This window comes from Vipera berus, assembly GCF_964194415.1.
Source record: "Vipera berus genome assembly, chromosome: 2".
Classification (NCBI taxonomy): Eukaryota; Metazoa; Chordata; class Lepidosauria; order Squamata; family Viperidae; genus Vipera; species Vipera berus.
Window position 1 is genome coordinate 202,870,414 of NC_138203.1, and position 23,646 is coordinate 202,894,059.

General features: G+C 38.1%; 1 protein-coding gene across 1 annotated transcript in view; it reads left to right on the forward strand.

Moving 5' to 3' along the window:
• The first annotated feature begins 7,001 nt into the window (after positions 1 to 7,001).
• TGFBI (transforming growth factor beta induced) overlaps positions 7,002 to 23,646 on the forward strand; it is a 56,046-nt gene continuing 39,401 nt past the window's right edge. The window contains exons 1-2 of the mRNA XM_081315614.1: positions 7,002 to 7,215; positions 22,022 to 22,120. Of these exons, the coding sequence (XP_081171740.1) occupies positions 7,094 to 7,215; positions 22,022 to 22,120 (221 nt within the window). The 5' untranslated portion in view covers positions 7,002 to 7,093. The remainder of the gene's footprint in view (positions 7,216 to 22,021; positions 22,121 to 23,646) is intronic.

Genomic DNA, 23,646 nt, shown 5'->3' on the forward strand with positions numbered 1-23,646 from the left:
AATTATCCCAAGTTAAAAGTTCTTAATCAAAACAACTGCCGTAATATATTTATGGACCAGCATAATACTTAATAAAAGAAAATTACAAAATGAGTGTTTTTGATTGACATATAAATTCAAATTTTTCAAGTAGGATAGAACAGAGAACAGAGAATAATAGAGTCGGAAGGGACCATGGAGGTCTTCTAGTCCAATTCACTACTTGAGCAGGACACCCTATACCATTTCAAACAAATGGTTGTCCAGTCTCTTGAAAGTCTCCAGTGATGGAGCACCCACAACTTCTGAAGGCAAGCTATTCTATTGGTTGACTGCTCTCACCATTTGGAAATTTCTCCTTAGTTCTAGGTTGCTTCTCTCCTTGATTAGTTTCCATCAATTGTTTCTTGCCTTGCCTTTTGGTCCTTTAGAAAATAGATTGATCCCCTCATCTTTGTAGGAGCCCCTCAAATATTGGAACACTGTTATCATGTCTCTCTTAGTCCTTCCTTTCATTAGACTAGACATACCCAATTCCTGTAAGTGTTCTTTGTATGTTTTAGCCTCCAGCCCTCAATCATTTGTGTTGCTCTTCTCTTTCCAGAATCTCAGCATTGGTTTTATATATTGTAGTGACCAGAACTGGATGCAGTATCCCAAATGTGGTCTTACTAAGGCTTTGTGTGATCTTGATTCTATCCCTTTATTAATGCAGCCTAGGATTGCATTGACATTTGTGGCTGCTGCCACACTGTTAGCTCATATTTAAGTGATTGTCCACTAAGACGCCAAGATACCTCTCACAGTTTCTGGCGTTAAACCAAGTTTCACCTACTCTGTACCTATACAATTGGTTTTTCTTGCCTAATTATATAGGTGAATATAAGTGAATAGGAAGACTCCTAAATTTGTCTTGCTTTAACAGAACAAGCCTGTGACCATTATTTCTGATATTTTTTCTTGAAAGATAACCTGATGATAGATTTTGATATTGTTCTTTACACGTAGCCAATAGATTAATATGACAAAGTTATAGTATGGAGCCAGTGGCTGGGCTGATTTGTACAATCTAAATCAATTGGTGGTATAGAGATTTAGGTTTACCACTGCTTGTCAAAAGTAGTAGATATTTCAAACAATAGTGTTTTAAATTGGAATTGTTTCTCAAAGAAATAGCCTCAAATTATAATCCATTGTGCATTATCTCTATTTAAATTGCATTTGATTTTAACCTGCACATAGTGCTTCTTTAGTTTGTTTGCTTTAATTTTAAACAAACCACAATTATGTGGTAAAGCAACTTATAGCAGAAAAAAATTATGGAAATAAGTGTCTTAAACTTTCTCTCTCTGCAGGTCCTACAGTGAGGTAAATGAGGCAAGCTGGTTATGCTAGAAATTGGAGAATTAACAGGGCATGTTTGATGACAAGAGTTTTCCATTGGGAAGTCTGCAGCCTCAGGCATAGTATAATGCGGGATGTTGTGCTGTTTCCAAATTAGAGTATTAGCTGCCTCATTGTCCATTTTCTAAAATTGGTTCCTACCTGTTTCAGACAAAGAAATCCACGATCTCAGGAGTGTATAGGATGTGCATTTCCACTGAAGAATGTCTCCTTATTTTCTTTATAGAAATTTTTTAAAAGGCACTTGTCACTTTCTTTTCCAGATCCAAAAGACAAGAATCCACTTCTGTCATTTTAATTCAAGCAGAAAAGTCATCAGAGTAGAAGAAAGAGCTAAGGAGTTTCACCACTACTGTGGTTCAGTACAAATTGCAGCTTCTTGAACCTCATTTTCTTGAGTTTGTTTTGCTTGCTTGCTAACCAATTACCACCAATGACAAGTTCACTTGCTATTTAGCCTGCAGGCACTGTAATAATGATATGGAGACACTGAAAACATGCTGCAAGAAACTTTTATAAACATCACTTACTGCTGACTTGAAGATAAACTTGCTTGACAACTAAACTTTCTTTATGTGTAAGTTATACCAAATTTAATATGATTTATTAAAACATAGCTTATTTAAGTGGGCTGTGAAGGAGCGGATCAAATGTTCTTTTATCTTAAAATTCTATATCAAGAAATGTTTACAAGCCCCTCTCTCCCCCCCCCCAAACTGTCTCTTTCTTTTTTTCTTTTTTCTATAAACAGCATCTTTTCCCAATTATCTGCTTAACTGTAATCTATAAAATCACTCTAGTTAAAGCAAACCATATGCATTTCATAAAAGAATGTATGTGTGACATACACAGGCTAGGTTCCTTGGCCAGCTTAAGTGTTCTCTCCATAAGGCCCAACGGTGAAGAGAAAGCGATGGCTACTTGCCATTTTTCCATTCTCTGTGCCTGAACTAGCCTTAGAAAAATCTAACATCATGATGTAAGGAAAGAACTCTATTAATCTCAGCTTCCCAAATGTAAATTAAATAAATAAAGAGCCAGTTGGCTCCCCAAACTCAAACAGTGAGGTTGAAAAAACATACATCATCGACACCTCAGGAATGAAGGTTATTCGGAACTCAGCAAATTCTTCCCTGAGATATTAAATGTGGAGGCTGAAGCTTAACATGGACTCTGTCCCCATAACTGGGCCAGAGTTCACGGCAATACCTCTTGTCCACATGGCTACCTAAAATGATGGTAGTATAATCCCCACTCTGATGTCTAATTTCCTCATTAAAGACTCTTTGTTAATCAACTTTTTAAAATGCTGAAAAAAGAATTCTGAACCAAAGATCCAAATTAATTTCCTACCCATTATCTGCCCTGATCAGTTTTTAATAATATCATACAATGTATTTGATCTACACCTTCCTTTGTAACATCACAAAGAATACTAATGTAAGCATATCAAAAGTTTCTATATCGTCTGGCTTTGATAGGTTTCTCACAGAAGCCTATCAAAGTAAAACTGCCACTCTCCGTAAACAGCTGCTGGGCAGCCTAGTTTCTGTGTCTTGGAAGATGGACAACGAGGAGACCCTGGAAAGTCTTTCAAGCAACAGGAGTCTGCATGAAGCCAACGTTGCTCCTCCTTGCAGTGTAATGGGTCAGTTACCATCTGATTTCTACAGTATAGTCATTATTTTTCATTAAATATTCCAATCATTTATCACAGCACAACAATCTTCTTCATGTTGGACACTATTCAGATGTGTGAACCAATTACTTCCAGAATTGTCACACAACAACATGGGCATGGCTGAGAATTCTGCCACAGAAGTTTAACTGAGGGATGTTCAGTAGATAAAATGGCTTGAACATGTACCATTTCAACAATAATCTTTTCTTGTATGACCAAATGGCTTGTAGCCAATGATTGTAGGTTGCTGTCATACTATTTATGGGCATTTGTAAAGCAATGACATCAGCTAAGCAAACCCCCCAAAAGTTGCAGTTTTGGATAAATCAGTTGATCAACTTCTAATAAAAGTTTTTTTATTCCAGCAGTGATATAAAGTGTTTCACAGTTTCAGCCAGTTCAGCTAAAAGTTTATCTATCTTTCCTTTTGTTTGCCTTAAAAGGTATTGGTTGAAAATAAAAGACTATTGAGGTCAAAAGGAGACAGGTATTTAAAAGAACCTGAATAATAAACTGGTCAGGAACAAGTCCTAGATAGATGATGCCTCTTTCCTCTCAAGTGATTGCAGTCAGGCCTACAATCCTGGGATTTCCTAGTGGTCTCCCACCCAAGTCCAATCCTGCTTAAACTTTTCCCCAGATCAGATAATGTTGTCTAGGGCCATCAACTATGGCAATCTTCTAAGAGGCATCCAAGGCAGCCCAGCCACATGAAAGCAGTCAGTCTTCACATTTGGGTGTAAACATCTATAAGATATGTGCAGACAGTTATTATTATGTAGCATATGTGTATGCATGTCTTTCAAAAACTACAATTTCTTAGAATAAAAACTGTTTTCTTAGGATAAACTGTCACATGAAATATTATAATCTAACAACTTGCTTGATCATAAAACCACAGGATAATGTTTCCCATCTGAATGTATTCTTTATAGGGTTGTAAATGGAATAAAATTACTCAGATACATATAGTGGTACGTATATCCTCCACTCAGAAGAAGATAGTAACATTCAACAGTAGGTGAAAAAAATGAGCATGAAACCAGAAACATTTAAAAAAGTTTTAATGAAACCAATAATTTAATGGATTAAGTAAACTAATTTTAAATAGAAAAGGCAGTCATTTAATAGAATAGGCATGCTTACTTTCTCACTGGGTTTATCTGAACATTAGATATAGTAAAAAATACTTATACCAGTTAAAACGTTTGTGTTTATTCTTCATTCTTTATTTTTTATTGGCCAAGTGTGATTGGACATAGAAAGAATTTGTCTCACACAAGGAATTTCATTTATTTTTCATTTTTGAGAATATACCTTTAAAAAGTGATTATTCTGAGATGAAATTAACCATTCGTTAATCTAGTTTATCATACTGGTTGACGCACACGACATTTATTAAGTTGCGTAGGGTGGGATTGCCATAGAAAAATGATAAATCCCCATTTCAAAATCTAGGGAAATATTCTATTTAAATAAGCAAACAACTTACTCAGTCTGTAAGTTATCTTATATTGTCCAGACATAGGTTGATGTAATGGTTCTTTTTCATGAAATGTATCAATCCTTCTATCAAAAAACCTGGGTCTTCTTAAGTTGCAAATGAAAAGTTCACTTTTTACAACAAGGACATTTATCTGTTTACAAACCCTCTGCTATATTATTTATTGGTTGCAGTAAGTTCTCAGTAGATAAAGTTTGCAATAATACTGTGAACCATAATTATTTCATCATCAGGAAATATGGGTTATGCATGAGAAGCCTGTGGTTACATTTCACAAACTCACATCTCTGTCAAGCTAAAGGCTTCTTCTGTTAGGTTCTGTGATACCTTTGGGAGAAATTCATTTCCTGATTTATAGTACAACAGCTGTCATTTTTTGGCTGCTTAGTTTGAAAATAAGTATAAAAGCATTTTTGTGTTGATGTGTTATAGTCAATATTTCCAGCACGTTTGTAGAAACAAGGTATATTTCTGCAAATCATTTTAACAAAATATTATTTAACAGAACAACAACAAAAAGAATGTTTTAAATCTTTTGTAGCAAAAACAAGAATCTTACTGCACCTTAAAGACCAGGGCTTTTTTTCTTATAGAACTCTCAGAACGGAGTTCCGGCACCTTTTTTGGATGGAACCTTGTAGGGTAGGCAAGGCGGGTTGTATGACATGTGTGAGTTCCAGCACCTTTTTCTTTTACAAAAAAAGCACTGTTAAAGACTAACACATTATCTCATACACCCATGAAATAATAAATGTCAGCCTTTAAATGCCATGAGATCCTTTGTAGTTTTACATTTTTTAAAAAACAAACAAACAAACCCAACTCAGTGAGCAACTGGCCAGTTTATGGGGTTAGACATTTGCAGTCTGTGAATCTTACTCCTGGTTGTGGCTTTGTGTCATCATCCAGCATAAACACTAAACTGTACTCTTACCCCAGGTCGCATCTGTCCTTATCTGAATTGGAGCTATTTGTCTTTTTAACTTTCCATGTTAAAATCATGGGACTTTAACTGTGGGATTGTGGGACAATAATCATAGCCTTGCTCTGGAGTTTCTGAACTGAATTCCATTCATGGGTTTCTCCTGTAAGAGGAGAGGAAGGCAAACTATCCTTTTCTCATTCTGCAGCTCTTTGAAAAATTGCTCCAGAGGGCTTTATTTTCCGTTCCTTTCCTAACATTGGATAATATGACATTAATCTTTCTCCCAGGCTGACCTTTTGTCTTGAGTAGTTCACACATATTGCAGATCTGCTTTCTGGATCAGTCACTGCCAGTTCAGGCTTATTAAGGTGCAATACATAAACTTTTACAGCAAAGATTTGTCCTTTTATGTAGTTGATAATATGTAATAGAGATTGGCCAGAAGAAGATCGTGGTAAATTGCTTCCATATTGTTGTCAATAAGACAACGTGGGCATATCAAGTAAGTCATCAAGAGCTGAGCTCAGTTTACACAAGCGGAAACTTTGTCTTCTTCAAAGATGCCTGCAGTGATTTCGTTCGTTACCTTCTGCTTTTTCCTTATATTCTTTTAATACAGCTTTTCATTTTCTTATTATCTACCCATCCCAACTTTTCCCTGGTGGTTATTCTGTTTGGCTTGCATTTTAGAGCGGATTGATTTTAGCAACTGCCTTCTTTTTACACGTATGTAATTTCATGTGCAGTCCCACGTAACTGTAGGGCCATTAACAAAGGCATTGAGTAGAATGTAAAATCAGCAGAACTGTATTAGGAAGACCCAGACTGAATTAATGATCTCATGGACCTATTGAATGAGTCACTACTGTGCCTTCACTTCCCCTTTCCTAAAATGGGAATAGTGACTTCCTTATGGATGAACAATATATATATATATATATATATATATATATATATATATATATATATATATATATATATATATATATATATATATATATATATATATATATATATATATATATATATATATATATATATATATATATATATATATATATATATATATATATATATATATATATATATATATATATATATATATATATTTGCAGTCACCATCTTTTTTGGGGTTGCAGACTCACGTTCTTTTAATGCCTGATAGAGGGAGGGGGGCAAGAGTCACCAGCAGAAAACACACACACACACACACACACACACACACACAAAAGCTTCAGGTGACTGCACGTCCTGCATTCCCCGTCTCCCTCTTCACACACACACACACACACACACGAAAGCTTCAGGTGACTGCACGTCCTGCATTCCCCGTCCTCCCTCTTCATTCCTTGCTTTGCCTTGCGGGCCAGGTTACTCAGTTCAGTCGGAAAGTCAGCCGCGCCCCGTCCAGCCCCGTGCCGCCCAAATAGGGCCTGTCTCTGCCCCCCCCGTCCAGCCTCCTCGCTCACGCTCTTATTTAACGGCGGCTCTTTTCCTTTCTTACAGCTCGCCGCTCCCCGTCCGGTGTTGCCCCCTCGTTGCTCGCCTGGGATTGTAGAGTCAGTGGCCGAGATCGCTCAGCTCCGGGGACTCCTTCGCGATGCGCAGCGGGCTGCTTTTCTCCTTGGCGCTGGCTCTGTGGGTCACCAATGCCTGGGCCGCCAGCCGAGCGCCTTACCAACAGATCTTGCAGCACAGCCGAATCCGGGGCAGGCATCAAGGGTAAGGCTGCCGAGGAGGGAGACAGCGAAGGGACCGGGAGTGATTTTGGCTGTGGGCTAGCCATTCAGCCCACCACCCCATGCCTCTTGCTTTTTTGGGGTGGGGGGGCGCGCTTGGAAAGAGGCTCAGTACAGCTCTCTTGAAATGGATGGGACGGACGGGGTGGTCGCAAGGCAGAGTGCGATTCTGTGAGACTGAGAGAAGAGAGGGTGGTTTTCTTGATTTAATTGCCATTGATTTCCTACGGGAAAGAGGAAGCTTTTCTTGGGGGTGGGGTGGGGAGAACAGAGCAGCCCCGATCGCCTTGTTCCAGTTCAAGCAGCCAAATCCTTCAGTAGTTCAAAAATGCTCCACCTCTCCCCACAGTCTTTTTTTCTTTTTTTTTGCCAATGAGAGAAAAGCTGGGGCTGATTTGTTTGGGTCCTGGTTCAGAGAAGTCAAAGGCCACTGAGGAAACGAAGACTTGCTCGAAAGCCTAAGGCCGTTTCCTTTGCCAATTGCTGTGTCCCTCCCCAGCAGACAGGCACAAAATGGTATCCTTTATTGAACCAACTGGGTAAGATGGGTAGAAGGGAAAAATTCTGAGTCAGAGAGGTGATCCCGCCCAGATGAAAGTCCAGTGTGGCTTGACAGTTTACGGAATTTGAGACATAGTGCTTAACAGTAGGAAAGGGAACACTGTCCCCATGGAGGTCTCACTGTCTGAGCCTATGATCTTTTTTTTAAGATATCCTTGTGTTCTAAGTAACACAACCAGTCAGACTTTTAAGTAACATTTGTGTCTTGCACCAAAGGTTGCTTAACACAATGATTCCAGGGCTTTTCCTATTCCTGTCACTTTTTAAAACTTTTTGCAGAATGCAGCACTGGTTTTGTTCTTCCCAGATGTGATGAATGGATCTTTGTTCACATCTATGCACTGTGTATCACAAAAGCTTATATCAGGGACAGATATCCTGGTCAACTTGAAGTCCTTCAGATATTTTTGAAGACTGTGGGTCAGCAGCAAAGGCTTGTGAAACTTGTAATTCCAAAAGGAGTAGCAGGTTGTCTATCTTTGATTTGTATGAAAATGCAATTCTTAGTATAAAATATGTCAAACGGTTTGGTCCTGAGGGAAGGATCTCTTCACTCATCTCCTAATGCATACACTTGGATAGGTAAGAATAAAGATAATGGTTTCTGCATTATCTTTTCCTTTTCTTCCCAATTCAAACACTCAAAATGTTAGCAAGAGAAATCACTGCCAGATCCACAATACGGATCCCCCAGTGTGGTGATCTACTGTCAAAACCTGCTTGAATTTCAACAGGGCACTATTTTGCCCAAGGATCTTTTCTTTTTGTTGCATGGTTCGATAATTGGTGTAGGGATCAGAAAAGATTCACCAACTGAACTTGTCTGACAGAGCGGCTGTCCTGCCAAAATAATGGTAGCAGGATGGCAACATCCTGATTACGGATTTGCACTAATGGAAAGCATTTCTATTCATTTAAGTCTTTCTTGTATAACTTTACGCAACCCTCTACAAACTGATCCCACTAAGAATAGTGTTGTTGTAACATGTATGCATTTGCAGTCTGTTTTTCCAATTGCTAACTTGCTTTTTTGAAGACCTCATCTCTCTACCATAAATAGAGAACCGCCTGATGGCCTTGAGAACTATTTGATTGCAATTCATATAACCTGGATGTACAGTATTGACTGCCAGATGCTGGTAACTGTAAATCTATCATGCCTGCAGAGCTCCTATCTGGAATTAACCCAGAGAATTATGATGCCCTTGGACATGGATAGATCTTGTAAAATGGAGTCAAATAACTACTATCTTGGCTTCTGCTCCAGAGACAATGCTGCCAATATTTGTAGTGTAGCCTCTGGAACTGTGAGATGGGTATTTCCTATTGGTGTTACACTACCATACTTGCCATGTCTTCCCAAATGCTACATTTTTTTTCTTTCTCTAATACTCTACCACAATTCTTCCTTCCTCCCCAGTCAGACTAATGAAGTACTTTGTTTTGCTGTGCTTTGGCAATATCTCTCTAATCTCCCCCCACCCCACCCCTCCAAATTAGGATTCCTTCCCATTTTATTTATCATTGCAAAAATCACATACTGGAAAAAAAATGAATAAAGGTGCAGTTTTCTAACTGGCTACCAATGTTTGTGCCCTTCCATTGACTAGCTGGAGAAAGCCCTAGCACAGTGAATAGGAGGAGATGGATGGCAGCACAGAGTGTTAGGACATCTGCACAAAGGTGTGAAAGGATTTCCTGGAGGTGACTCATGGCTGGATTGAACCGTTGCAGCTCATCTTCCAACAGTATAGAATGGAAAAATCTTTGTTTATTCTTTCCCAACGGATAACTGAATTTAAGAACAGTTTCAGAGCTGATTTGGCTCGATGTTTTTCCATTATCCACAGACTATATTAATTGTTCCTGTACTAAATGTCCTTTTTCTAATTCTGCAAACCCAATGAGAGGGTTAATGTTTAAAACAAAGCTTTGAGAAAGCTTTAAGAGAATCTGTATTGCTGAGTGAGAAGTCCCTTGGTTCAACAGAAGGTGTCTTTTGCCTCATAATAAAATAAATCAGTTTTTTTTCTCCCCTTTTCTTCCTGTTAAAGTACCATGTCTGCTCCAAAAGGCAGAAACAAGTACAGAAAAAAGGAGGAGCAATCTCAAAAAAGAGACTCTTGGCCTTGGCCTTTTAGAGAGGAAATGGGATTCCTTAGATTAAAGGCCAAACATTTTTGTGGTTCAAATGTGTTTAATGGCTTCCCTTATCTTTATTTGAGCAATTGTAAAAAAAATTGGAGATAAAGTGACAGTGATTTACACAGGGCTATCTGTTTGGTTCATGGTACAAAGAATGCCATTGGGCAGATTACAGCTTCTTCATAAAAGCTCTGCCCAATACTGTTCTTGCCCAAAAGGCAAACAACATGTATTCTCCTTCATTGGTACAACATATATGTATGAATGCACATATGTCTGCTATCTGTCTGTCTGCATTTATTGTATATCCTGACACAATGCCAAAGAGCTTTTCGTGGTTTACAGATATGCAATACAGTTAAAATAAACATGGTCAGATTAAAAAAAAAATCAAAGCATAGCATGTGCACCTATAAAACATGAACACTCCAACAAGCATCAACCTATACACCTCAACCAAGATAAGATTACAACCTTAATTCCTTCCAGACTAGCTCCATTTTAAGCTACTTTCATAAGGTAGTTGGGAATAACATGATTTCCACTGTGGGGGGGAGCATTCCAATTACTTTGGACCCCCTCACCTCTCCTGAGCCTTGGAGCCCCTCATTTTATCAGCAAAATGGGAAACTCACTGATCAAACAGTCAGGCAGAGCTCTTGATGCTGGTTCTTTCTTAATGGGAAGGTAAACACCCTAAACATAACAGTTAGGCACAGCTGAAAAACTAAGAAGTTAAAGAGTTCTGCCTCCCTTATTGCTTTGAAAAAGGCCCAAACATGGGCATTTACCCATGCTTGAGCCTATTCACTTTTTGTCTTTCACTATCAATGCTTTAGGTCAGGGGTTCCCAATCTTGGCAATAAGATGAGTGGACATCAATTCCCAGAATTTCACAGCAGTCATGCTGGCTGGGGAATTCTGTGAGTTGAAATTCATACATTTTAAAGTTGCCAAGATTTAGAAACTCTGCTCTAGATGCTGCTGCTTCATCTCCTGGAGGCCCATGGTCAAATCAATGAGCTACTTGGGATTAATCAATTAAAAAGAGGGCACTCATGGGAGATTTTTATCAGTTGCCATGGCTAGCAGTGAATTGGGGTCTCAGCAGGTTTACCCAGCAGATGGAGAAATTCCTTGCAGATCCACAAGATACTTGCATCATTCAAATAAGTCCAACACTGCAGAGGTCATGGAAGTTGTCAACTGTCTTTGAACTAGCAATTGATGATTAAGGCAATGGGGTGATGGTAATACTCCTATATTACAATCATATAACAAATCTTCAATAGCAGACAAGGTGTAACATATGTCTTCCCATAATAATGAGACAATTCACGGTTCCTCTTGACCCTTACTAGAATCAAGGTTTGTGGCAAGATTTGACTGTATGTTTTAAGCAGGGCTAAAGAGGTAAGCTAAGGCTCCTAATTACCTCACACATCAGGGTCCTCCCTTGGCTAATAGATCTGAATGCTCAGCAGATGATGATCTATTGGTGTTGGGTGACTTCAGTCTTCATAAAAATGACACTGGTTACCAGTCTAACTGTCTTAAATTTCTTGATGTCTATGGAGATTCTCAGTCATCCAGGTCATGGTTGTCCCAAAGATGCTTTTTCAAGAAGCAACTGGACTTTCTTTGTTTTTTTTTCCTTGAAGATGTCTCACTTCTTATCCAAGACTCTTCCTCAGAATTGAAGAAGCTTCTTGAATGAGAAGCAAAATGTCTTCAAGGAAAAACAAAGAAAGTCCAGTTGCCTCTTGAAAAAGCACCTTTGGGAACTGGATGACTGAGAAGAGTTTAAGACACTTAGACTGGGAAGCTTTCAAATCAGAGACTTTGTATTGCCCAGATGAAATTCCTGTGCAGCCTGAAAGTTTGTTGATTTTGAGATATGACATGTACTCCAGGAATATAAATGCTGGAACTATGGTTGAGATTGCTGATGGCCAACCTCTATATTCTGAACCCATCATGGAGTGTAGTGAATCTCTACATTTAACCTCTGGTAATAATTAGGAGTTCTTGTACTTTGTATGGCTTCCCCCTACATTTTGTAGTCCATTTCCTGTCTATAGATTCAAAATCCCCATATTCATTTATATCATGATGATAATCACCTTTGAGTCCATGGGATGGAAAATTCCTTAAGATGGAAAACTCACAGTCTGGAATACATCAGTTAACATTTCACAAGGAGTAAACTCTCTTGCCTTACTTTCCAGATATTTGGATTATGGCTAAATAAATTTATTGATGATCTTCCTCCTTTGCCAATGTCACCCATCATTTTTTTTAAAACAATGGTTTTAAGTAGTCCCTAACCGTTAGGCATCACTACCCTAATTCCTAAACTCTTAGTAATTTCTAAACTCTTAGTACATTGCAGAAGCAAAAAGTATTTGCTAAGTAGACTATTGTCACAAATATTTGCAATTTTTCTCCAAAGATTCTACCACTATAATAATAAAAATCTGTGCAGATCTTCAGTACCTATGTGACAGTAGCCTCTAGCTAGAGAATGTGTTCTTTGACTTGCCAGTGTTCAACTATTTGGGCTACTATATTTTCTTTCTAGGAAATCTGATGGATCCAGCTAATCCATTTTGTCAGTTGTGTATTTCTGCACTATCAGAATTGTATAGCATTTCTTGGGTTTTTCCAATTACCGGTATTATTATCCAAATTTGCAAGTCTGGCCAAACCACTGACTTGGCTTTCCCAGAAGGGTGTTCCCTTTCAGTGAAATTTCAGAGTTTAGTAACCTTTCTTCAACTTAAACAGGCACTTGCTTGTCAAACCAGATATTTAACACAAACATCATGTATATATACATTTGTATGTGTACATATAATCCTCACTGTCATCTTTATCAATTATTTTGCCAAGTTTCCTATTTTAGAATGAATTGCTTCCTGTCTCTGTATACTTGGCCATGTGGTATTAAATTATTCTCAGTCATTCAAGATATTTCATATAGCTGGAATGTAGAACTGAATAGTTAGGAATATACCATCCAATTGAGTTTGTCTTTTGGTAACTATATCAACAGTTTTGACAGGCCTTTTAAAAAGCTTGTGGCTCTTCCAAGGATAATTCAGAGATATTTTTTATTCCTTTTATTTAATGCCGTGGAAAAAATGAATAAAACAAATCAAAGGTCCAGGCTTCCGGTTTGCATGTGCGGTGCTGGTGGATATGCCGGGAGAAGCTCTCTGTCCCCCCCCAACCATCCGGTCTTTCTTCCTCGGAGGACCCTGCAAAGGGTTAAAAGTCACCCTGGAGGAGTGACCACCGTGAGGAGGCTCTCTCTGCGATCACGGAAGGGTGGCAGCCCTCTGTTTGATCCAGAGTTACTCCTCTGGCCCGAAGAAGAAGAGATCGGCCATTAACATGGCCAATCACTAAGCCGTTCCCTGCCGAAAGCCAAAATCACCATCAAGCACAACGAAGCAATCTGGAGGATTTGAGTGAGACCTTACCCTTCTTACTTCCCTAATTACTTTCCTGTGGGACTCTCTTGAAAATCTTTTCCCTCCTTCTTGAAAGATCGGCGACTGCTTACTTGGGGATTTACAACCTTAAAGCCTCAAAGAAATCAAATGACTAAGCTGAATAACTATGCAACCCTATCTGTACCTGTGAAATTTTTGGGCCACTAAAAAGTTTTTATTGCTTATTTTTACGGGGACCTACTACCCTATTTACTACTAAAAATAAATTAATTGGATAAAAGACATATTAGTCTGCAAACGATTGTACATGGTATTGAGGACATCTTGTGGGGAAACCTGTATAGCAAGTAAACCTTTTTTTTTGCTCTGAGATCTGGCTCTAACAGATTTGTCCTTGACATTATCTTTAAAGATAAAAATTGGGAACACCTGGCACTGAAAACAACCTTTAGGAATAGTGGAGGTGGACATTTATTGACTTTTATTAAAATAGCCTCCACTAAAGGCCTATCTGTAAAATACTAAAGAAATGGAAGAATATATTCCACCACTTGACTATAAACTCATACTTAATACAATTTTGGCAATGACTGCAGAAATAAAAGCCAGACTTAAAGACAAATCTGACAGCACAAACTCACCAAATGAGACTCTTACTTCAATTGATGAACTGACAATCCAGAAACATACAGAGGGATGAGGAATTTAACAACAAAACAAGGGACTTTAAAGTACAACAATCTACTGAGAGCCTTGATGTCCAAACTTTGATTTCAACTATAAAACCTACAATCCAACAAGCAACAGAAGCTGAAGAAAGCAATACTAAGATGTAGGATGCCAAAGGCCTTCAAATACAGTACACCAAGACTTCAACCAACCAAACAATAACTACAACACCAGACATTACCTCTTACCTAAGCCAGATAGTTTTGAAAGAAGAAGACCAGATTGAATTAATGACAACTGCACTACGCCAAACATGGAGATTGGATTTACTGAAATGAAAATTTATTGACTACAAAGGGGTCACTCTATGAAAAATTGATAACTGGATGGTCTCCCTGGATTCAAACAATGTGCATAGGAAGAAAGGGAGACACATTTGAGAAGCTAAAGGCAATGATATGGAAGCCTCCCTGGCACAAGAAGAAAGCTAGAGTTAGATTTAAATAATAACAATAATAATAATAATAATAATAATAATAATAATAATAATAATAATAATAATAATAATAATAATAATAATGATGATGATGATGAAATTTTCTTCTTTTTCTATTGTAATTGTTGGGGCTTGCAATAATAAAGGTTAAATTTTTCTCTCAACAGGCCAAGGAGAACTGTTAAAAGCTATAAACTGAGTCTATATTTAGGATCTAGATTTTTAAGGGAATGAAAATTAGCTACAAACAATAAAACATACTTTGTTAACTATAGATGAATTGTAAGGATGACAAATAGAATATGTATGTATTTCAGATATGATAATTACTGTATAATGAAATAGATTAGCTATCAGAACATAACTTTGAATTATAGAATTTCCAATGATTTAATAAAAGATACTATTTTAAAAATTGATGAACTACTAAGATGATAAATGGAATATATTTGTTGTAATGATAGAGCTAAAATTTTCTTAATGGGCTAAGGGGAATCTTTAAAAGATACACATTGATTTTATACTTAACTTTTAGACCTTTAAACGAAAGGAAAATTAGCTATTAGAATTGACTTATATTACAGAATTTGGAAGGATACAACAAATGATATTTTTTCAATACTTGGTGAACTATTAAGATGTTAAATAGAATAAATTTGTATAACATAAGAATGCACTGAAATGAACAATATATGTATTTTAGACAGGATAATTACTATATAATGAAATGGGGGAAATGTGGGCTACCCCAAATTAAGTTTTCTTTTATATATTATAGGCTAGTTCAGAATATCTTATTCTAATTAGGTAAACCTTAAAAACAGGACATGGATATGTATATGTGAAAATATATTGAAAATTGTTGTAATTGATTGTGTTATAATTAGAAATGTATTAATTTGATTAATTTGACTATGCTATCATACCTAAGGGAATTGGAGAGAGAATTCTTGTTGATGTAACTTGACCTATCTACAAATGACTTTGTTATTTACTATTGTTTACTTTTAATTACCCAACCACCGTATTGCTTCATAAATACCTGAATGTAAAACTAAAAAAAATCAATAAAACTTGTATTAAAAAACAAAAACAAATCAAAGGTCCAGATGCTGTCAACCTATACATGTGTATCTGTATTACGGTAAAGGTAAAGTTCCCCCGCACATGCGTGCTAGTCATTTCCGACTCTAGGGGCCGGTGCTCATCTCCGTTTCAAAGCCGAAGAGCCAGCGTTTGTCTGAAGACGTCTCTGTGGTCATGTGGCTGGCATGACTAGACGCCAAAGGCGCACGAAACCTTCCCACCGTAGTGGTTCCTATTTTTCTACTTGCATTTTTACATGCTTTCGAACTGCTAGGTTGGCAGAAGCTGGGACGAGTAATAGGTGCTCACTCTGTTACACGGTACTCAGGATTTGACCTGCCAAACTGCCGAGCTTCTTATCAACAAGCTCAGTGTCCTAACCCACTGAGCCACCATGTCCCTTGTATTACCGTACTTAGCTTGTAATCAACCTTGACAAAAGATATTTTTGTTTCCTGTGTCAAAGCAGTAAATGAAATCCAGATATCTTAGTCAGTTAACTTATTTTGGCATCGGAGGGACAAAGTCTCAAAGCAATTGGTCACCCATCACAGTTTAACAATACTGCACAACAACAATAATTCTAGGTTGCTCTTCCTTGCCACCCAGAATCAGCTGTTTGAAACAGCCATTCTATGTAATTTTATCAGCTGGCCTACTCTACGTATGAAAAAAAATCTCTGGTTTCATTTCCTCCCCTCTGAAATGTGTTTTCTCATGAATCAAATGAAACAGATAACATTAAAGTTCAAGATACATGTTGAACTCAAAGATGAAACAAATCAAGTTGATATATGTCAAAGATAAAAGGCTTTTAGAAGGCTTTGAATGTAATGCAAGCAAATTATGTTAATCCTTTCAATGGCCTGTTTATCTAGGAATTGCACTGAGATTTTTATCTAGTGAACTGTAGACAGAGTTGCTGGATCATAATTCCCACTCTTCCAAACAATGGAAGTGTTGAGATGATATGAGTTATATTCCAACCTCCCAGAGTGTAGTAGATTGTGGAAGGCTGCCCAACAATTTTATTGGTCTACTGTTATGATATTATCTCCTTGCAAATGTAAACTAAGTTTTCTTTCCTTTTATTTAGCTTATAAAAACATTCTAACCCAATGGTGGCTCACTTCAACCTCAGTAGCAATTCTAGTTAAATATAGGATCAGATTCATAAGAAATGAATATCCCAATTCCTATGATGTTTAGCTAACTTGGATTGACTACTACAAGATGTGGGATGTCCACTAGTATTTTTTAAAAGCAAAATTAATATAATGACAATAGGTCTTGTATTAGTAACTGGAACCTCATTTGCGCAGACTAGTTAATAGACTTGTTCCTAGGTATTGTTAATTTCTTGAAGTTTTTCTTAAGAAGTTGAGTGTAGCATGTTATCTTTCCTCAACCTTACCTTTCGATGGAAGGCACGTTGTGAAAAATGATTGCCCAAAGCAGAGCTTTGTTGCTAAGTGATTATTTAATTAGGGACTCCCACATCCAAATCCAACTTTAAGGAGTATCCATACAATCATTTGATCTTCATTGGGAGATCACACAAAATACTGTACACTTCCAGCAGCATTTGATTTACATTCCCATTTCACAGTCAACCACATTTTTAGACTGGATTTGACATCAGGTGCTTCCCAAGGACCTAGGATATGCAGATATGGTTTTTTAACCATTTCAGGATGTAGGTTATTCCAAGTAAAGCTGCCTTTTGCAATTGACTAATGCTGATTTCCCCTTCATGGATTACTGCCTTGTCGTGGCGAAGGGGCTTGCGTAATTCAATGAAGCTATGAGCTATGCCGTGCAGGGCCACCCAAGACGGAAAGGTCATAGCAGAGAGTTCTGACAAAACGTGATCCACTGGAGAAGGAAATGGCAACCCACTCCAGTATCTTTGCCATGAAAACCCTATGGACAGTACCAAAAGGCAAAACGATATGACGCTGGAAGATGAGCCCCTCAGGTCGGAAGGCGTCCAATATGCTACTGGGGAAGAGCAGAGGGCTAGTACTAGTAGCGCCAGAAAGAATGAAGCGACTGGGCCAAAGCCGAAAGGACGCTCAGCTGTGGATATGTCTGGTGGTGAAAGGAAAGTCCGATGCTGTAAAGATTTTTTCTCCATAGGAACCTGGAATGTAAGATCCATGAATCAAGGAAAGCTGGACGTGGTCAAACAAGAGATGACAAGACTAAACATTGACATCTTAGGTATCAGCGAACTAAAATGGACAGGAATGGGTGAATTTAATTCAGATGACCATCAGGTATACTACTGCGGGCAAGAATCCCTCAGAAGAAATGGAGTAGCCTTCATAGTCAATAAAAAAATAGGAAAAGCAATACTGGGATACAATCCTCAAAATGACAGAATGATCTCAGTTCGAATCCAAGGCAAACCATTCAATATCACAGTAGTCCAAGTCTATGCCCCAACCACCGGTGCTGAAGAGGATGAAATTGACCGGTTCTATGAAGCCCTACAGCACCTTATAGAACTAACACCCAGAAATGATGTCCTTATCATCATGGGGGATTGGAATGCTAAAGTAGGAAGCCAAAAGATAACTGGAATAATAGGCAAGTTTGGCCTTGGAGTACAAAATGAAGCAGGGCACAGGCTGATAGAATTTTGTCAAGAGAATACGATGGTCATAGCAAACACTCTTTTCCAACAACCCAAGAGACGGCTTTACACATGGACATCACCAGACGGTCAACACAGAAATCAGATTGACTATATGCTCTGCAGCCAAAGATGGAGAAGCTCTATACAGTCAGTAAAAACAAGACCAGGAGCTGACTGTGGCTCAGACCATGAGCTTCTTGTTGCAAAGTTTAGGCTTAAATTAAAGAAAGTAGGGAAAAGCGCTAGGCCAGTCAGGTATGAATTAAATCATATCCCTGTTGAATATACAGTAGAGGTGACAAATAGATTTAAGGAATTAGATCTGATAGACAGAGTACCTGAAGAACTATGGACAGAGGTTCGCAACATTGTACAACAGGTAGCAACCAAAACCATCCCAAAGAAAAAGAAATGCAAGAAAGCAAAATGGCTGTCTGAGGAAGCTTTGCAAATAGCTGAGGAAAGGAGGGAAGCGAAAGGCAAGGGAGAAAAAGAAAGATATGCCCAATTAAATGCAGAATTCCAAAGAATAGCTAGAAGAGATAAGAATGCCTTCTTAAATGAACAATGCAAAGAAATAGAAGAAAACAATAGAATAGGGAGGACCAGAGATCTTTTCAAGAAAATTGGAGAGATGAAAGGAACGTTTCATGCAAAAATGGGCATGATAAAGGACCAAAATGGCAGGGACCTAACAGAGGCAGAAGAGATTAAGAAGAGGTGGCAAAATTACACAGAAGAACTATACAAGAATGAGCTTAACGTCCCTGATAATCACAATGAGGTGGTCACTGACCTCGAGCCAGACATCCTAGAATGTGAAGTGAAGTGGGCCTTAGAAAAGCTGAGCAACAACAAAGCTAGTGGAGGTGACAGTATTCCAGCTGAGCTATTCAAAATCTTAAAAGACGATGCAGTAAAAGTGCTACACTCAATTTGCCAGCAAATTTGGAAAACTCAACAGTGGCCACAGGATTGGAAAAGATCAGTTTACATTCCAATTCCAAAGAAAGGCAGTGCCAAAGAATGTTCAAACTATCGCACCATTGCACTCATTTCTCATGCTAGTAAAGTTATGCTTAAAATTCTACAAGCTAGACTCCAGCAGTATGTGGATCGAGAACTACCAGAAGTACAGGCAGGATTTCGAAGAGGCAGAGGAACTAGAGATCAAATTGCTAACATACGCTGGATCATGGAGAAAGCTAGAGAGTTCCAGAAAAACATCTACTTCTGCTTCATTGACTATGCTAAAGCCTTTGATTGTGTGGATCATAACAAACTCTGGCAAGTCCTTAAAGAGATGGGCATACCAGACCATCTTATTTGTCTCTTGAGAAATCTATATGCGGGCCAAGAAGCAACAGTGAGAACTGGACACGGAACCACTGATTGGTTCCAAATTGGGAAAGGAGTCCGGCAAGGCTGTATACTGTCGCCTTGCCTATTTAACTTATATGCAGAGCACATCATGAGAAAGGCAGGGCTAGATGAATCAAAAGTTGGAATTAAGATTGCCGGAAGAAACATCAACAACCTAAGATATGCAGATGATACCACTCTAATGGCAGAAAGTGAAGAAGAACTAAAGAGCCTCGTGTTGCGGGTGAAGAAGGAGAGTGCAAAACTTGGGTTGAAACTAAACATTAAGAAAACCAAGATCATGGCATCTGGCCCTCTCAATTCCTGGCAAATAGATGGGGAAGAAATGGAGGTAGTGACAGATTTTATTTTCCTGGGCTCGAAGATCACTGCAGATGGGGACTGTAGCCAAGAAATTAAAAGACGCTTGCTCCTTGGGAGGAAAGCCATGGCAAATCTAGACAGCACACTAAAAAGCAGAGACATCACCCTGTCAACAAAAGTGCGTATAGTCAAGGCTATGGTCTTCCCAGTTGCAATGTATGGCAGTGAAAGCTGGACCATAAGAAAGGCTGAGCGCCAAAGAATTGAAGCCTTTGAACTATGGTGCTGGAGAAGACTCCTGCGAGTTCCTTGGACTGCAAGGCGATCAAACCGGTCAGTCCTAGAGGAGATCAACCCTGACTGCTCTTTAGAAGGCCAGATCCTGAAGCTAAAACTCAAATACTTTGGCCACCTAATGAGAAGGAAGGACTCACTGGAGAAGAGCCTAATGCTGGGAAAGATTGAGGGCAATAGAAGAAGGGGACGACAGAGAATGAGGTGGCTGGATGGAGTCACTGAAGCAGTAGGCGTGAGCTTAGATGGACTCCAGAAGATGGTAGAGGACAGGAAGGCCTGGAGGAACATTGTCCATAGGGTCGCGATGGGTCGGACACGACTTCGCAACTAACAACAACAATGCTGATTTTGCCAATGCCAATGGTGTTCAGATGGAATTACACTCAAGGCACTTATTATTATTGATAATTTTTGCTTTCTTTTGCCAGAATTATTCTACTTCTATTTGCAGATCTTTATATTTTGTGATTTACTTATTATTAAAAATTGAGTTAATTGAGTTTCTCATGAGGTCATTTTTACTGTTTAATGGTAGAACTAGATAAGAAGATAATGTTGGAGTTGGAAGATAATTGATAGGTAGCTTTCCTATCAAGTCACTTCTTTATAGTTTTCTCTCTGTCTACCTGTCCTATTGTCAACAGTTCTTATCTGTAAGCTGAAACAGAGTGTGAGAAATATATTATTGCTTTTCTTTCAAAAGTAGAGGCTGTTGGCCACAACTTGTCACCCTCTCAAAATTTCCTTTGTTGTTTCTTCTATATTACTTAATACATTGTTTTCTCTATACCAAGCTTATAACCCCATACGGAAATCACATATGAATTCAGCTTTATATACTTTTATATTTATACACAAAACATTTCAAGGAATATTGGAGGAGTAGCATATCAGTGTGCATTGTGCTGTTACAGTAGTATAACTGTGAAAAAGTATGGGTGATGACTTTGACACCATATTAAGTCTGACAGGAGAATCCTGTCTGTTAGGAAATGTCAACTGATGGGGCCAAAGAAGAAAACATTTTCTATTGTAACATCTGGCCTTTGCAACATCATTCTCCTAAAGATCAGATTGGCTTCAAATCTAAAGCCATTTGCAAGACTTTAAAGACATGACATTGGCACCCAGAATTGGGGAACAGGTATGCAATAAAATCTGCATAGTTGTGTAGAGTTTTTTATACCTTAGCTGCAGATTATACTATATCATTTGTTACAGGGGTTTATGTATTTTTATATGTTTAAAAATATATATTGTGTACTTTTGTATTGCTTTTAACTGCTGGAAGCTGTCCAGAGTCATGAATTTAAGATAACAGGTTATATACCATAAATCAAACCAGCCTTATCATCAAACTATGAAGCTATATAGTCTGGCGACTGAAAATTGCTTAAAATAGCTTTCACAACCATGCACACATGAGACATCTTGAATCATGGTTGTAAGAATGTTCAGGCAGTATAACTAACGAGACTTGGTGGTCCACTGACTAGCTGCCTTGATAGAAAACATACCGTTCTAACTTAAGCATTTAAAATTATTACGATTGTCAGAGGGGGAAAAGGTATTTTTTTAGTATTAATTCAAAGGAAGACAAACCCCACTCTTGCTTTAATGTCGAATTCCAGTTGAGTTTACAGTATTATATTATTTGCAGTGTTTATTGCTGATGTATTGTCAAAGACATGTTTGAATACCAATCTATAAATGGAGAAATGAAAAATAATGTTTCTCTTTTGATTTGTAGCCCCAATGTTTGTGCCGTACTGAAACTCATCGGAACCAACAAAAAATACTTGCCAAGTTGCAAACTGTGGTACCAGAAGAAAATATGTGGAAAATCAACGTAAGTAAGGTTTAAGAAAAGGAGAACATTTTTCTTTTTGTGCTCAACAGCCATGCAAATGAATAATGAAGTAAGGTTTTCTTCCTGGCTTCTTCAGCCCCATGAGGGATATCTGCAAATCAATCTGAGGTCTGTACTGGCAAATCCAACAAGCATTGCCCAAAGCTTCCTGGAAAAAAATGGCCTTGATACATACGCTTGGAAGAAAGAAGCAATCTGCACTCAGTTAGGAATTTATACAGGCTGGCTGACTGCCAGTCTTCTGCTAAAGTCTTCTAGTCTTCTGAGAAAGGTGTATCCTCCCCAAGGTCAGATAAATTTCGAATTTGAGGGATGAGATAAATATAAGTATCATGAAAGATTCGGAGAGCTAACTTGGCCTGAGTAATTTATAGGTTGATCATCTGTGATGATAAATAAGTTTCTACATAAGATGAAATCAACATAAGTTAGAAAAGGGAAAGTATGTCTTAAAGGAACCATTGTCTTAGAGCAAAAGCATGTAAGTGTTTTTACCTCAATGGTTGCAAGTAAGTAGGGCTGGCAAAGTAGTGGGTCCAGGATAAAATTTTGCTTAGTTTAATTTACATGGAAAAAAATTATACGAAAAATTAATTACAGATCAATCAAGTCAGTTTAGTGATACCAATTCTGCACTGATTTAATAATTTCCTCTAATAATCACATTAACATTTACAGTTTTCTGGCAGTGTTTGGAGAGTTGTATGGACTATACTGACAACTTTACTGACAACTGTTCCCTTCTGCATTTGAAGTTCCGATGTTGACCACAAGGGATGCACTTTTATAAGGAAGCCTCAGCACCATGGCATTATGGTGGTTTTGAATTCCAAAATATAATGCTCTTCTCTGGGAAAAAAAATAGAGACACTATTCCTATTTTTTTTTCTTTTTGTAGTTCAGAAGGGCTGTAAGAGAAGGTTGATTGGGAACATGCAAGATCAAATAATGTTTTTTAAAAAATGACAGTTTTATGATTTACAATGCTCAGTGTAGAGAGCAGGGGGCATAATCTTGATGTATAATGGATAGATGAGATCCATTACCTAAGCAACAAGGGAGGAAAAACCCGAGTTCAAAACATGCAGGAAGTATGCAGAAATGTTTCAGATACTGACACCTCTCTAATTCACATGGGTATTAGAAAAGGAGGACGTATAAACACAGTCAGATTTGCCAGATTCTGTTATTATAGCTACTCTCAATAAAAGTAGTCTTAGCCTTCCTAACCATGGTCTAGTCTACGCGGTGAGGCTGCCACTCAGAAATACTTTGCCAAAAATGTAAAGTGAGGATTGACAAAATGTCCAGATGTGGATTGGAAAGGACCCAACAAGTGCTCATTTATGGCTTTGTGCCAGCCTGCAGGGAGATTTTGAAAAGATGTCCCATGGACTTAAGTTAGGTCCTGCCTTTCCATTATTTAAGCACAGAATTTGAAAGAAAGAGGGGTGGTTGGCTTATCAAATTGGTAGGTGACAGAAAGTTGGCAAGGGTTATCAATG